Below are 16,106 nucleotides of genomic sequence, written 5' to 3' on the forward strand. Positions count from 1 at the left end.
AAGAAAGAAAGAAGAAGAAAGTAAAAGATAGAAATTAAAAGATTAATTTCTAACACAAGGATACAAGAAATGAAATAAGTTCCAAGCTTAGAATAAATAAGAATGGTTAGTTTCTTTAATTCTAAGTTTACATAGTTAGTTTCTTGTTATTCTGCTTGATACTGAGTATGATTTGTATCTAGTTCATTTTCTGTATACCATGAGCATATGCAGATAGTTTTAGTATTTCAGTTTCAGTACTTATGCATTTCATTTATGCATTTCGAGTTTTGTGAGATAGATTAGTACTTACTAAGCGTTTTCGCTTATAGATCTTGTTTTCTTTCCTCCTACTGCAGATAAAGGAAAAGCTAAGATATGAAGGGAGGCGATAGAGTGGTGGTGATGATGAATGTGTGTGGTGGCTGAACTATGGAGGGATCCAGAGGGGACTAGCAAGACTTATTCATTTAGAGATTATGTCTAGTTCATTTTCCTTATTTCCATTATGAAATCATGAGTTTATGCTTGAGTTTGAAGTGCATTGTAGCTTGTTATGCTTTGTTCTGAGAGTTTTGAGTTTAATTCTTATTGCTAGTTTAGTTTTTGATTAGAATATGATTTATTAATGCGTGGTTGTGAAGAATATTGTGATCCAGCCGCATGTGGCTGTGTATATCTTTTATGTATTGTGGATTTGGTCACCGGTACAGGGAAGACTCTGCCGAATTTTTCAGTGGGAATTCCTCTGAACTGTGATAAAATCTACCTGACTCTAATTATAGAGTCAGTGCCACTAGGAGGGAAGTTATAGTTAGGTAACAATCTCCCTTAGAGAGTAGTAGTAAGGAAGGGTGGTTGTTACAAGATAGGCGAGTGGGGCAAGAAGACCGAGTATAGAAACTCTCCGTATGGGGGCAAAATCGAAGGTCGACCAGCACCCAAGGGGAAGCATCGCCCACGCCGATCTCATTCCATCGAGCTCTATTCAAACCCCATCGGAGATAGCCTAAGCAGACCAGGAGCGGGGATCATCTTCTGGCGATACGCCCATTCGGGATGCGCAGAAAGGTAAAGCGCCCTGAAACGTCACGTCTCCGGAATGAATCAACAGGAAGTTCTCAGAGAAAATCCTACAGGACCCTCTACCCCGACACTACATCTCGTTGGCAATTGGGATGTACAACAGGTCGACCAACCCAGATGATCATTTGGATCAATTTGATAATGAAGCTACGCTGCATCAGTACACGGACGAAGTGAAGTGCAGAGTCTTTCTCACGACTCTCTTCGGATCGGCGCAGCGCTGGTTCAGAAGACTGTCAGATGGCTTAATACGAAGTTTCAAAGATTTTTGAGCCTCGTTTCAGCATCACTTCGCCAGCAACCGGCGCTACTAGAAGACAAGCGTCAACCTCTTCGTCCTGAAGCAAGGGTCCAAGGAAGCGCTCCGAGCATACATTCAACGCTTCAATCAAGTGGTCATGGACATACCCTCGGTCTCGTCCGAGACCATGATGAACGCCTTCACCCAGGGGCTCGCCGAAGGAGATTTCTTCCGGTCACTCATCCGGAAGTTGCCCAGGGACTTTGACCACATGCTCAAGAAGGCCAACGAATATATCAATGTGCAAGAAGCACAGGCGACCAGAAAGAAAGGAGGCACCTACCGAGAGTACAACACTGACCAAGCGCCGACCGTCAAGTAGCCATCAGCCACCCAAGGAGCCAAGGGCTGAAAGAGCACAGCCACACTAAGAGACCAAGGCGCACGTCGTACAATATGTGGCATCCGATTGGCCTAAGGCGTCAAAGGGTAAGGTATGGATGCCTATGTTTTGCTCATTCCACCAGTCGGTGACACACAACACGTGGGACTGCTGAGAACTGACATCGATCGTCAGCCGATCGTCCCCCAGAGGATATCGACGTCGCTCCCCCTCTCCTGATCGACAAGATCATCACCGCTCGATCAGACGACGAGAGGAAGAAAGAAGGGAGCCCGAGTGACATCACCATCAGTGAAGGGAGGAAATCGATCCCTCCAGGATCTCGACCGAGCGAAACAGGTGATCCATCTGGGAAGATGAAAACAAAAGCAACGCTTCCCGGGGAGAGATAGGCATGATCGCCGGAGGGCTAACCGGCGGGACTCTAACCGAGCCCGGAAGTCATACGCTCGATAGCTGGAGATTCACGCCGTTGGATGCAGCAAAGAGAAGGCTGAAGGCCCCCAGATCAACTTCGGCCCGAAAGACTTGGAGAGAGTAGAGATCCCTCATGACAATGCTCTGATCATCCGAGCGGTGATCGCCAACTGCACCATTCACCGGACCTTCATCGACATGGGGAGTTCGGTGAACATCATTTTCAAGAAGGCATTCGATCAGCTACAGATCGATCGAAGCGAGCTGTTGCCCATGGCGACCCTGCTTTACGAATTCGCAAGCAACGAAGTTTTGCCGATCGGCCAAGCAAGGTTGGCCATCTCGTTGTGGGAAGAGCGGCTGAGGACGACCCGGACTACTAACTTCATAGTAGTGGTCGCGCCATCGGCTTACAACGTCATCTTGGGCCGACCGACCCTCAACAAGTTCCGGGCAGTAGTGTCGACCTACTGTCAGAAGATGAAGTTCTCAATGGACGATCAGGTGGGCGAGGTTAAAGGCGACCAACTGGCTGCTCGGTGTACCTATGTGGAGATGATCAAGACCGAGGCCAAGGCCGCTCGGAAGAATCCACGACTAGAGATAAATGCTATCACCGAAAAACCGCCACATTAGTATATGAAGAAAAAAAGGAGATCCAGATCCACCCAAGCCGGTCGAGAGCCACAACCTTCATCGCCGCCGACTTGGAGGAGAGGAAGAAGGCAAAGCTGATCACCTGCCTCAAACAAAATCACGATGTGTTCTTCTGGTCGACACATGAGCTGCCCGGCATATCCCCGAGGGTGGCTCAGCACAAGCTTCACGTCCGACTGGACGCTCGGCCGGTCAAACAAAGAAAAAGAGATTTCATTGCGGAGCAGAACATGATCATCCAGGCAAAAATAGAGAAACTACTGGAGGCCGGCCATATCAGGGAAGTACAATTCCCGAGCTAGTTAGCTAATGTTGTACTAGTCTCGAAGACGGACAACAAATGGCAGGTCTGCATTGACTTCCATGACCTAAACAAGGCGTGCCCGAAGGACTTCTATCTACTGCCCAAAATAGATCAGATGGTAAACTTCTCTCGTGTCGTCATTCTCGCTAGTCGTATCTTCCGCTCGACTTCCTGTGCTCCTAAGATCCTGCACACTTAGACACAGAGATCAAAACATAACAGGACCTAACCTAATTTGATTAATCATACCAAAACTATCTTGGGGTTCCAACACCTGCGACATTAGGTGGAGACCCCCTTATATAGTATTATTTCTTCTCTCTACCCGAATCTCGATGCATTCTAAAATAGGGTCGATTATTATGACACTCTAACACCTTTCCCGGAATAGTCCCGCAATTCTCGTGCTTTGAAGGGTAGAAACTTCTAATATATTATCTGATAACGGTAATACAAAACGCCCAAAAAGAATGTTGAGCTAATGATTCATTAATGCATTATGATGATTTGTCGACTGAGTCCCCTCCAACGTCCTATGGGACCTTGCTCTCGGAGGAGATCGACTCGGCTAGGGGATGTAGACCACCTTGAGGATCCGATCTCTTTGAGAACTCAGCTCGACCTCTTTGAAGACTCTGTTCAACCTCTTTGAGGACTCAAAGTCCGATCGAGCTGAGAGAACTCAAGCTCTGATCAACCAAAAGGTCCAATAGACCTAGACTACTCGATTGAGCAATATGACCGTATATTTCCAAATTGAATTAAACCAACTCGACTCAAGATTTCCTCAAGCTTCAAACCAACTCGACTCGAGATTTCCTCGAGCCAAGGGAACTCGAACTTCAATTGAATAACAAGTCTGATCGGCTAGACTACTTGATCAAGTCATGAGACCCTATTAGCCCTGAACGTTGACCCTTCTTTAACTGTCACACCAGCTAACTTTCTTAATCTTGGCCACAACTTTGAAAGCTCTACCTTATTCACCATATCAAATAATAATAATAATAATAATAAACTTACATTAAGAACTAACTGTTAATTGACTTTTACATACTAAGCAACCAAAAGAATTATAGGCAAAATAACTCTATTGAATTCATATTCTCACAAACCAACACAACCTTATCCATTGCAACACACTCAAAACTTGTATTGTACACGGCATCACCAGAGAAATTACAGTGACAGAAGCGCTGTATGGGGAAAGACTATTATTATACATGGCTCATAGTGATTGTTAACCTCAGTTCCAAAAAAAAAATATTACTTCTTGAGTAACAAAGAATTACTACAAAAATACCAGCAATGATTTAAAACCAGCAACAAATACATGAAGTCGCCTATCCTGCAGCAGAATATACAGTTGTGAAGCTTGTGTCAACGGGGGCAGCCTCCGAGCACTTCCTAGTGCAGTAAACCAACCAGTTCACATGTTAAAGTTACATGATAATGACTCCAAACACCTCTGTAAGCAACTATCAATTTACTTTACATGTTGAAACATCTAAGAGCTTTACAAATTTTTTGGTCAGTTAATAAAACCAGCTTTCTTGTCTAAAAGAGTTCTGACACATGAACCACTGGGGACCTCAGTTCATGGAACGGGCATTAGTATATATGTATTTTGGGTGATTACTATATCCAGGCTAGAGAACCTCGATCATTTGCCACTTGGGGTCGGCCTCGGGTAGGCGTGGCCGGTCTGTTGGCATTAATTTCCTGATCAAATTTTTTTAAAAAAAATCAGAAACTAAAGCATGCAGATTAGATAAAATATTTTTGGCGATAGATGCAACAATAGAGTGCAAACATTAAGAGAGTTACATCATAGCAATATTTACCTGCATCCATGTATCCTCAATATGACGCTCCGGTGATGTTTCGGACAAATTGATGGCAGGAGGTAAAGGATGAATTAGCTTTGGGACGACCACGAGATCTCGTCCCAAAACCAAAATTGCCCCGGCATTATTTGCTGTTCCTGGATGTATGGATTGAACGAAAATCAGGGGAAAGAACAAATAAGCAATAGACTGTCTTGTTTCAAAACCATGGATCCTCACCACAATAGTTAGTTGCAGAGAAAAGAGTGATTAAATGACCCTGAGCAAACCGTTCAAAACCATCCATGACACACTCATGTGCCCGTACTATCAATTGGAGGTCATTATTATTGCAGAACTCAATGACTCGGTCAGGCTGTTACATAGAAGATCAAAAAATTAAAACAATTGTATAGGAATCGAGTGAAATAATCCAAGCCAAATATAAATCACTAACCCCAAAAGTAACCAAGCCAGGACCCCTGGCATTTGGTCTTAAACCTTCAACACTATCATTCTCTGTTGGATCAGACCTGCATGAAAAAGAAAGTGGGGGATAATTATTAACTGACAAAAAAATATCAAGAGAGGACATTTCTTTTCAGTTATGTATGTATCAACCATAGCAGATCCATAAGAACGATTGCACCAGTTTCCATTGTGATAGGTCGCTGAAGGTTTTCAATCTGCTCTACATGATTTATCGAACGGCCAATGCCACCATGCATGCAGATAATCTTCTTCTCAATTGTAGCAGCTAAAGGCAACCAATTAAACAATCGGTTAAAACGGTGCCATGCCCAAATTCCGTCTCGTTCTCCCTGTTTCCAAATAGCATAAACAATGATATGGAACACAAATTTTTCTTGATAAACTAACTAATGACAGAATATCAAATTTAATGGTACCATTCGCTCAATGCACTCAGTACGAAACCCAAATAAAGCATTAATGTCTGCTGCTTCATGGTTTCCACGAATTAAATGAACACTGTGTGGATACTCGATCTGCAATATCAATTCAGAAAGCTTTCTCATAGCTTAATGATGCAATAAATTTACAAACATAGACACGTACAAGTGAATGCAAAGTAATACCTTCAAGGATTCTTTGATACTAAACATTTTCAAAATGATATTTGCTTGCATAAGACTAATAACATGTACAAGCTTGAGTGGAAAGTAATACCTTCAATGCAAGGAGAAGAGTAATAGTTTCCAGGCTATGTTGGCCACGGTCAACATAGTCACCCAAAAAGAGATAATCAATATAACTGAAAGTGATGAAAGTTAAGACACTGTTACAAGCCGAAATAGAAAAATATTAACAAATAAAAATATTACAGGTTCAAAAAAGATGCACACAAGCACGTAGCCAAAACTGTGTAGTCAGCATCTATTTTCACACTGCAACATGCAAGGCCAAAGCATACTTAATCCTAGAATCTGAATATCTGAAGTTATACAGTGCAAAGGCAAACCATAAAAAAATTGTACAGATCACAGAAAAAAACTGCACCTATCATCTTGCTAAAACTTGGTCTGGTCAGTAGCTATTTTCACACTGCAATATAAGCAAGCTTGAAGCAAATGTAAGCCTAGGGTTTTAATATCTGAAGCTGAACATTAAGGACAGGATATAGAAGGGCATTCTGTACTAATTGAATCATGAAGAAAGCATAGTGGAAATTTAGTCATGCTTGATAGAATTAATGAAAGTCAAAAATGCTTACGAAATGTCCCCTGCTGTTGAAGGAGCACCATACTCATCAAACAACCGCATAAGATCCCCAAATTGACCATGTAAATCACCAAAGATTTTGACAGGAGCTTTAATTTGTAGAACAGTTGGCTCACTAGTGAATATTCTTTCAGAACTATCACAGAGCTCAGCAATCTCATTACAATCTAAGAAGAACTGTCGGCGTACAGGGGGTTTCCAACCACGTGGTTTCAGGAGATGAGCAACAACCTGTAAATTGAATGTATGAAACTATCATCACTAGAAGATATTGTTTAAAAATGAAAATTATATTAAGTGAAAAATTGTCAAGTACAAGGAATCCTAACCCCTTTTTATAGACTAATAACATGAGTTATTCTTTTAGACTTCTAATGAACTTTTTCTAAACAAATTTATCTAAAAGTTACACTATCATATCCCATAATTTATGAAATATTTTCAGCCTATATATGATTACAAACTCATGTTTTCCTACAGATATACTTTACCCACATAATCAACAAGACATTATAGATCTCAGAAACATTGTTCTTGATCTGTGTATGAAGTATTTATGGTTAGCAGGATGTGCCGTACTCTAAAGTAGTGATTAAGTGCTGGTATTGGAAAATGTTGCTCAGTACTGCTCACACTTAAAGTATTCACATCTAATATAGCTTTGCGTTTATTAAACTGTGACATCAGCCTACAAAATATGGTCTGCTACTTCCTTTCCTTATAAGTAGTGGCCCAAAAGTTCACAGAAACCAGAATCAATACATTATTTAGTTATTTAATATCATGAACCAAAAATGAAAGAATAAAAATTGAAAACAAATATTTTGAATTTTTTGCCAAGTTAACTAGATATGCTTATAAGGGATCAAGTTTGAATTACCATATGAAACTAGTTGGTCCTTAGATATCTAAGCAAAAACAACAGTCGTGCCCTTATGAACACTGCAAGAGTAGGATAGTAATATCCCTTTTCCTGGATGTTGTAATTTTGTAGTTACCTTTTTGGGTATACTATTAATAGACATTTGACGGTCTAATAGTTTCCTAGCAGCAGTAGCATTCTCTGGTGTGCCATAGCTGACCCTTCTACCTTCATTTTCAAATTGATCGATTGAGAGCTGCCTGACCATACCACCCAAAGCACCTCCTGTCTCGGCTGCTACAACCACCTGCCAAAAGGACATTGTAGGTAAGATCCCAGAAACGGCCACTGTTTTCTCCCCTCTAATAATTATCTTCCAGTCATATGATATACTTCAATATCTGTGCAGTCAGTTAAAATTCAGAGAAGTGTAAAACTTGGTGTCATAGAATACTGACCGCTCTATGATGCAATCGGACCCCAATTCGAGATGCACCATTTGAAAGTGAAGCGTCTGATGTTTTACTGAGATTTGAGAGTTGTTTTTCACCTGGAGTATCCTCTGAATCATAGGATTGATCAGGCAATTGTTCGACCTCACCATTGATCCGTCGTGCCTTGGCAGCAGCTAAAGCAGCACTAATTGCCTCAGCTTCTGCTGCTGACGCTTCTACTAAATACTGAACACCTTTGTTCAATCTACAAAACCCAAATATTTCACATGTTTCAAAATGAATCCCAGGAAATCCATCAAAATATCATGAGCACGTCAGCAATTTGCAGTTTGCATATGCAAATCTAGAAATATCACTGATAAAGTACAGAAAATGCTAGTCCTGTCAACTGATATACCACCTCGGTCCTTGAAGCATGGAATCATCAGTGTTCATGTTGGTGTACATATCGCCATTGACAGTAGCCACTGAAGGTTCCATCACTGCTGCACCATCAAGAACTGTTTCAGTAGAAGTTTGCCTTGATCTTTCATCAAAGAACATGTATCTTTCTGGCGTTCCACCTATTTGTGCATTTGCATTAGCAGCTGAAGCAGTAATGTGGGAAGCTGCACTTGTTTCAGTAGCAGCTGGATCTTCCGCAACAAGTAGGTCATCAAGAAGCATACCTACATAAATAATATATATGCAGCTAAAATAAAAGTGAAAAAGATGTGTACAAATTAACAGCATAAAAAGAAAAGTGACACATCTAAATATGCATGATAAAGGAGTAGCTTTAAAACACCAGAAGCAGTGTACACATGCATGAACAAATCACAAGAGTAATGGAGCTTTCACTTATGACCAACAGTTTGAAAAAAAAAAGTATCTCAAGGAGAAAAGTAAAGGATAGCTGTCTCCTATGTGCCCAGCTTCCCCCATAACTTCTGTAGAAGAATTATTCAGATCAACTTTTTTCTCCGCACTCTCTGTCTCTCTCAGAGTTATGATTGGTAAAAGAAGTATGCACAATTGAAGGCAGTTGACACTTAAAAGCTTAGAGGCTAAATGGGAGTAGTGTATTCTTTTTCTCTCTCCAAACTCACTCAAAAATACTACACTTCTGCAGCAGCGTGACTATTGAAAAGTTAGTGTACTAAAATTAAAATTTCACTTTTGGTTTTCAAGATGTATGAAGAGATTATTTTCAATACTACAGATCTTACGTAAAGTTGCTAAATTAGCATGTAATACATTCTCCTTTCTTGGGCCTTCCTATTGGAGCATTTCTTTCCTTTAATATTTTGGAAAACTAAGCCAATAGATGATTTCAGTTGATAACCAGTGTAATGTGTAGCCAGAGCCTCATAGCTGGTGCCGCCAACATTCTTAAATATGAAATTTTAATCATCAACTTCAGAAATTCAATGGCAATTTGAGACACATCAGCTGTATCTACCTTTTTACCAAGAAATTCCTAATTTAGGTAATGGCAACCCAACACATTCTACAAGCATTGAATTTCAAACAGAGAACAATTATACAGTTATGCTATTGCAATACCAAGAGTGGATAGTGTCAATAAAATGGACAGATTTCAAGAAGTCTTAAAAGGTGTAATAACAAATGTGAGAAAGAACTAACATGTTGGGGCATGATACTGGATAGAAGGATGTGAACAACTGGCGTTGGACTCATACAAACTATTGCTCGAATGACATCTGATATGCAACAGGGAACAAAACAATGACACACCACCAATTATGATTTGTAAAGCAATAATAAGGATGACTTTGTTGGTGTAAAATTGCTGGTATGCAGCACAATATGGTCTTTGAAAACCATGAGTAGAATATTTCTGAAAGCATGAGTTAAACCATTCTCATCTGAATTAATGTGACCCATACAAACCTTGGCACACTGTGAGACTATGCAATCAAATGATTGAAGATCAAAGCATTTAAGTGTAAGAAATTCATCAGATCACTGACAAAGGCAACAGAGTAGCCAAAGATATTCACATAATATTATAAACAAGAAGATAGCAAGCAGAAAAATCAAAAAGTGAAGAGAGATTGTAATTTTTTCAGTGTGATACAAGCCAAATGCAGTAAAAGTTGCAAAACAAAAACAATGTTCCAATTCTTACCGCCTCGTAATCCTCCATAAATGAAGATTTTGTCACCGACAGCAGCGGACGCATGCCTACAACGCCTTGTTATCTCAACAGATGCTTCTCCGCCAGCTGCATCAGCACTATATCTCCCTTTCCTGGGACTTGTAACAACAGACTTGGTATCACACCAAACTCCAGCAGCAGTGTCTAGCACTAAAGAACAAAAATACATGCTGTAAATGAATCTGTATTACCAGGAAGATTATATAAAAGGACATGTGTTTTAGACTTTCAAAGAAAAAGGAAAAAAAAATGGTCAAACTGTAATCTTTTCCAGAAAACATCAACTTGTATGGTATGGTTTATTTCTTTTCTCCGTTTTCATTATGAGTTGTAATATCAAACTGTAAAAGAAAAGTAGTTGACAAACTTTGGCATTTATTGTGATGCAAACAGGGAGATTGTAAAGAGATCAAACGAGATAGGAGATAATGCAACATTCAAGTTCAGCTAATAAATATAATTTTGGGACTAAACCAAATCTGGACATCCCACCTCCATGGCTACCTTTAGGGCTATGCAGATTAGACAAGGATGAAGGATCCTTGTCTGCTTTACAAAACCCAACTAGTTTCGGGTACAGTTTGAATTTGACCGGTGTTGCATATCCAATCTGAGCCACCTTGAAATTATAGTCAGAGATATCACAGCTTCATAGTCCACTTCTCCATCATGGGAACACTACTATTAATAGGAAGCAAGGTTATCTTTCCCACGGCAGTTCTGCAAGTCATGTCGCAAGGCAAAGTTGTTTTTCTCATCCCTTGCCCCACAATCATGATGGTGATGGCATTACAAGCTAGGAATGTAAAACCATCAAAATATTGCTAACAGTCATTACTCATTACATTAGTTATATTTTATAAATTTATGTGAGGCAAATGAGATTAGGCAGAGCATAAAAATATTTGTCCATCCCCCTTCTTGCTCTGCTTACAAGGAATTTTTTGCTTCATCCCTGTACCAGAACATAGAAGGGATAATGCAACCCAATCTGTCAGTTATTGTGGATTGCCAATGTGGGACCATGTATGGCACTAAACCCTTAACAAGAGGTTGTCAGGAGAGACAAGGGTTATTTCCCAGTCAAGCCTTGCATTGTATCGTCATTTCAAAACAAACTGTATAGCAACAATGAACAGTAGATTGGGCATTTAATAAGCCATCTAGGTGATCCTATTGCACAAAAAAATTAAGATGGTTTCAATTGCAAATGACAACTTTGGTCTTCACAATTCTTAACACAAATGTATGCAATTTGTAAGTCATACAGTTGGTAAACTAGGACATACATAAATCAGTATTTTCTTAATTATCTTCAGAGACTGAAAAGCGCGTTGCCTTAGTACAAACAGAAGTTCACAACTTTTAAATGATAAATAGCAACCAACCAATATTTTATTTGGCTACATCATGAAGGGATTATGCCTGTCCAAGTAGTAACTGAGGCAAATATAGGCCTATGCTGAAAATAACAATCTTTTGTGGCTGTCAAGTATAAGCATACCAGCAATGCTTGAAGAGTCTTCTACAATTCGTCCACCACCAAGAGCCCCTCCAGAGACATGAAGCCTAGCATTGACAAAAACCTGCAAAATTTTATTGATAATTTAAATCAACATAGTGTACAGATATAAACAGACACAAAAAGAGAAGACAAGGGTGGGAGGGATTTAGTAGAAGACCCACAGCGGCATGCTGGTATCTTGGAGAAGGAGAAACGCCAGGAGCAATAGCCCATTCCCAACGACCATCCCTATGTTTTGCAAGACCATATGCACTTGACAGAGGCTAAAGGGATAACATGTTACATTTAAAACAGAAATCCAAATAACTCTTCAGAAACAAATAAGAACAAAGAAATTTCTTATTCCTGTTCAGATAAACAAGCTTGAAAAAATAGTTTACAAAGATTGGACTGCAAACTGCTCCACAGTTTGCAAAATGAGACAAAACTGTATATAAGGTATTTGATTTAAGAGAAGCATCATCAACTCACCACCCCATTTGCATCTCTCCCACCACAAAGCAATAGAAGACCATCTGAGCGTGCACTTGCAGTTGCATACCTATGACACAAACAAATGGTTATCAACTTCAAACAATTTGTCAACAATTGGCCACAGTTGTACCTCACAAATAAAGTTTAAAAAACACTATTCATACATGTGCACATTTGTGCCAAAACTTGTGCAGTTAGGTCTAAACTACAGTAGTGCTACTTGTGTGATTTTAATTTTAGTTATAACTGGTACCATGACATCATTAGTCATCACGAGTTGTTGCCCAGAAAAAAACCAAAAACTGGAACCAAACTAACTAATGTTAACAGGAGTGTAACTAAATCAGTTCGTAATTTGTGATATAGTGTCACAGCAAACAAATGTACAATTGAAGAAATATCACATGATAAACAGAAGTTCTGTGATAGAATACATTAGCCATTTGAGTCCTGCAATAAGCAAATAGGAAGATTAAAACATTAATGGTTGGCAGAGTTCAATTAACTTAGATATGCTACAAAGCATGCTGCCACTGGAATAAGAGAAAATACAGACTAAAAAGCCAACAGCTAAGAACGTAAAATAAGGAAAAGTACAACATGATAAAGAAAATATTATTTTTTTTGGATATAAACCACTTTACTAGTTGATATACATCTAGATAAATCAAGACTCAAGAGTCAGTAGATCTTAAGCAAGTAATTCATAGCTTCAAAGACATCCAACAAAAATGGAACCTACAGTGGTAGTCAATGAAGTATTACAGATTAGAAAGATTAGGTAGGAAGTGTTAGGGAGTAGCTCATTCTTGTCATGTATATTATAATAATAGCATGGGTTTATAATTATATGATCCATGTTGTAATTCAGCAAGAAATCAATTTATCACATTCTCCATCCAACATAAAAGAGTGATAAATATGTTCCAAAAAGGATCTTTTTCAGATCTGCCTATAAAAAAATATGTACTAAAACCACTAGCATGAATATACTCTTCAGGCACACATATGAGAAACCATTTTTCCATTTCTTCTGTGTACCTGCTGTAGGATATTCAGCTACTTGAAGTTGTAACAACTAAGAATTTCAAAGGAATATGGAGATTATGTGATGGGTCAATCTTATTTCTTAATTTGATTTTGCAAGAAAATTTTTTGGAGACCCTACAATTACAAAATAGAAAGAAAAAAGGACAGCCCGGTGCACAAAACTCCCGCTATGCGGGGTCCCGGGGAAGAATCCATTGTACGCAGCCTTACCTTGCTTTTTGCAAGAGGCTGTTTCCAGGATTCGAACCCATGACCTTTAGGTCACAAAGTAACAACTTTACCATTGCACCAAGGCTCCCCTTCCTACAATTACAAAATAGAATGGAGGGAAATAGATTATGAATCAAAAACTAATTATACTGAACATTGTGAGCTATATATCAATGCCTTTATGTTACTCATCCCTAAAAATAGGGCTCATTACAAGTTAATTATAGAGGATGTGTTTGGATAACATATCAAATAGATATGTTCATTGGCCTTATAAAATATTTATAAAGGACTATGCTGCATTAATCTCTGAACAACAAAAAAGTTTAGCATGAGAATTCCCTTGAACCACCAAATCTTGGGCAAAAAAAAAAAAGTCTATAGTAATAATGAACTAAAAGCCAGCAAAACGATCCAGCTAATTGCCGAACTGCTAGGAATCAAACAAATCTACGCAGACAACTCAATAGCTACTACTAAGGAGATATAACATATATAATAATTCACTTTCAGTAGCCTTATTGACTTTGAATCACAAATGCATATATCTGTAGCATTTATCATTCAAAACAAATAGCAAAAACAGATGAAAGAGAATGCAAGAAAAGAACACGATCATCTTTGAGCTGTGTTTTGTCCAACCGTTTGGGGTCGGCTACAAAAAAAAAGTACCATTAACGAAGCAATTTCCTATACAATTCTATGATGTAACTACAGCATGTTACTCTATAAGGGATAAGTTAAAAATCTCAATTAGTTTACTCACATGCATGGAGGTGGACCATCACCTTCAGGTTCCAACTTCCTCCATTCATAGGGTTTAGCAGCAGTATCAAGAGCCCAAACATCAGCTAAAGGGCGTTTCCCTGACAATAGTATATTGTTTTTCATACATTGAGCCATGAATGAATGTGTATAGAAAATTTTGATAAAAACATGTTTCTATATGCATAAGTAAAATGCTCCTACCATCATTTCCACCAATTGTCAATAGAAATCTCTGACCAACTAGAGCCATCACATGACCATAGCGTGGTCCTGGACCAGGTCCTTGGACAACAACCCTATATTCAAGAATCTCACTCAATCAAAAGCTGACAAGATAAATGAGTGAGCCAACTGAATTAGATAATAACCTATGCCACCGTGGCCGCTGCTGAGTCAAGTCCAAAACATGAAGATCCTCCGCTGACAAACCATTAGGGCCAATTCCACCCTAGAGATAAAAAAAGACAATATCTACTTTAAAAACTAGTTTATTTTCTATCAACAGATTCAATGCTGTCAAACAGTAAGAGGGTATCATATTTATAGAACCACAATGCACTAGAAATTGCATATACATGATTACCTGGATTACTACCATAGTTCCCACAGCAGCTGCAACATGTGCAGCCCTGGGTGATGGGGGCTCTCCAAGAGGTGTCAGCCTGAGAAATACAATCACATTATGCTCTTAAGCTAAACCATATCAAATAATTGCTTAAATTTGATTGGAAGGCTCCACCCCATAGCTGGTCTCATAGATATTGCTGTTAGTGCTATATAAATGAATTCAACTAAAAGATTATGTCATATGATATAGACAATATATTGATTATCTCTCCGTTAAAGAATACCTTGTCCATTTGTTAGTCAACACATCATAACAATGAACATCAGCCGTTGCACCTGCCAAGCCTGCAATGGAGAAGGAAAAAACAACATTTTAAACAATTCAATATTTCATCCATCTCAAAGTAGCATAATTCCTTCATTGTGGTACCTCCCCCATCTTCCCAAATTTTCTAAGAGAACAATGAATTTCGAGACCTAACCTACATAATTGTTTCGAACACCAGCCTAGACATTCCAATATCAAGAACATCGTAGCGATACGCACAACGAGAATTAGAAATTAAGACAATGAGGGTTATCACGTACGAATGCCAGCACTTGCTGCCGGCGATGGTGGGGCCGCTGAATTGCCTTCGAGCGCCGTCGCACCTCCGAACAGAATAAGCCGCGGCCCTATGTGCCCAGGCGTTCCCTCCTCCCCGACAGCCGCTATAGCCGTGAACGTGTGGCCGCACCTAGACGTCGGCCCGTCATCCTTCCCCTCTATGACCGCATCCACCACCGAGTACGTCGGCGCGGGTTTCGGCCCCACCACGACCGGCCGCTGCTGCCCCGCCTCCTCCGCCGGAAACGGAGGCAAGGCGGTCCCATTTGCTTGGTCGTGGCGGGTCCCTGTCGCTGGATCGTGGTCCGTGTCCGTCGCCATCGAGGAGTCGGTCTCCATACCGGTGTAGACACGGCAGCGGGAAGGAACCGCGGCGACCTACGACTCAGTCCAACCGCCAGGTCTCGTCTCCGGCGCTATAGGCATCACTGCCCCACCTCGACGCGGGTATCGAAATTCAACCTGACCACCGTCGCCGGAGATCCCTAATCGCTCGGAGAAGTTCGCCTTGGAAGGCACGTAGATCACCTCTTCTCTTCTCTTCTGCTTCGATTTCCACCACCGATCGCTCTCTCCCTCTCGCTCTCGAATCCGAATCGGAAGAAGCGGAATTATTATTAGGGAAATTAAAGCGGCGAAGATAAATGCGAGCGAACAGAGAGAGAACCCTTCTCCCGTGTTGGTCTTTCTAGTTCTCTCTAAAAAAATTAAAAAAAAAAACTAATATCTCCACAGTAAATTTTTTTTATCACTTTCGAAAAAATTCATCGCACC

General features: G+C 40.0%; 1 protein-coding gene across 1 annotated transcript; it reads right to left on the bottom strand.

The window, feature by feature from the left end:
• Nucleotides 1–4,185: 4,185 nt before the first annotated feature.
• Nucleotides 4,186–16,017, bottom strand: LOC122018790 (serine/threonine-protein phosphatase BSL3-like). The gene is made up of 21 exons (XM_042576203.1): nucleotides 15,314–16,017; nucleotides 15,010–15,070; nucleotides 14,742–14,820; nucleotides 14,527–14,606; nucleotides 14,360–14,454; nucleotides 14,157–14,256; nucleotides 12,128–12,197; nucleotides 11,818–11,919; nucleotides 11,636–11,717; nucleotides 10,102–10,281; nucleotides 8,371–8,638; nucleotides 7,974–8,214; nucleotides 7,652–7,822; nucleotides 6,646–6,884; nucleotides 6,102–6,186; nucleotides 5,822–5,920; nucleotides 5,535–5,734; nucleotides 5,371–5,446; nucleotides 5,154–5,289; nucleotides 4,932–5,071; nucleotides 4,186–4,809 (listed from the first exon to the last, which is right to left on the bottom strand). Exons 1-21 carry the CDS (start codon nucleotides 15,669–15,671, stop codon nucleotides 4,726–4,728), a joined length of 2,946 nt encoding a protein of 981 aa, XP_042432137.1. The 5' UTR covers nucleotides 15,672–16,017; the 3' UTR covers nucleotides 4,186–4,725.
• Between the last annotated feature and the right edge of the window lie 89 nt (nucleotides 16,018–16,106).

The sequence above is a fragment of the Zingiber officinale genome, chromosome 9A (genome assembly GCF_018446385.1).
Source record: "Zingiber officinale cultivar Zhangliang chromosome 9A, Zo_v1.1, whole genome shotgun sequence".
In the NCBI taxonomy this organism is placed as follows: Eukaryota; Viridiplantae; Streptophyta; class Magnoliopsida; order Zingiberales; family Zingiberaceae; genus Zingiber; species Zingiber officinale.

What these genes read in the sequence shown, in the direction of transcription:
- LOC122018790 (XM_042576203.1), bottom strand. Translation starts at nt 15,671, where the DNA reads ATGGAGACCGACTCCTCGATGGCGACGGACACGGACCACGATCCAGCG. An exon ending in GGCAGCAAGTGCTGGCATTC is followed by an intron (nt 15,071 to 15,313) that starts GTACGTGATAAC and finishes TCTCCATTGCAG; the next exon opens with GCTTGGCAGGTGCAACGGCT. An exon ending in TTGACTAACAAATGGACAAG is followed by an intron (nt 14,821 to 15,009) that starts GTATTCTTTAAC and finishes TGTATTTCTCAG; the next exon opens with GCTGACACCTCTTGGAGAGC.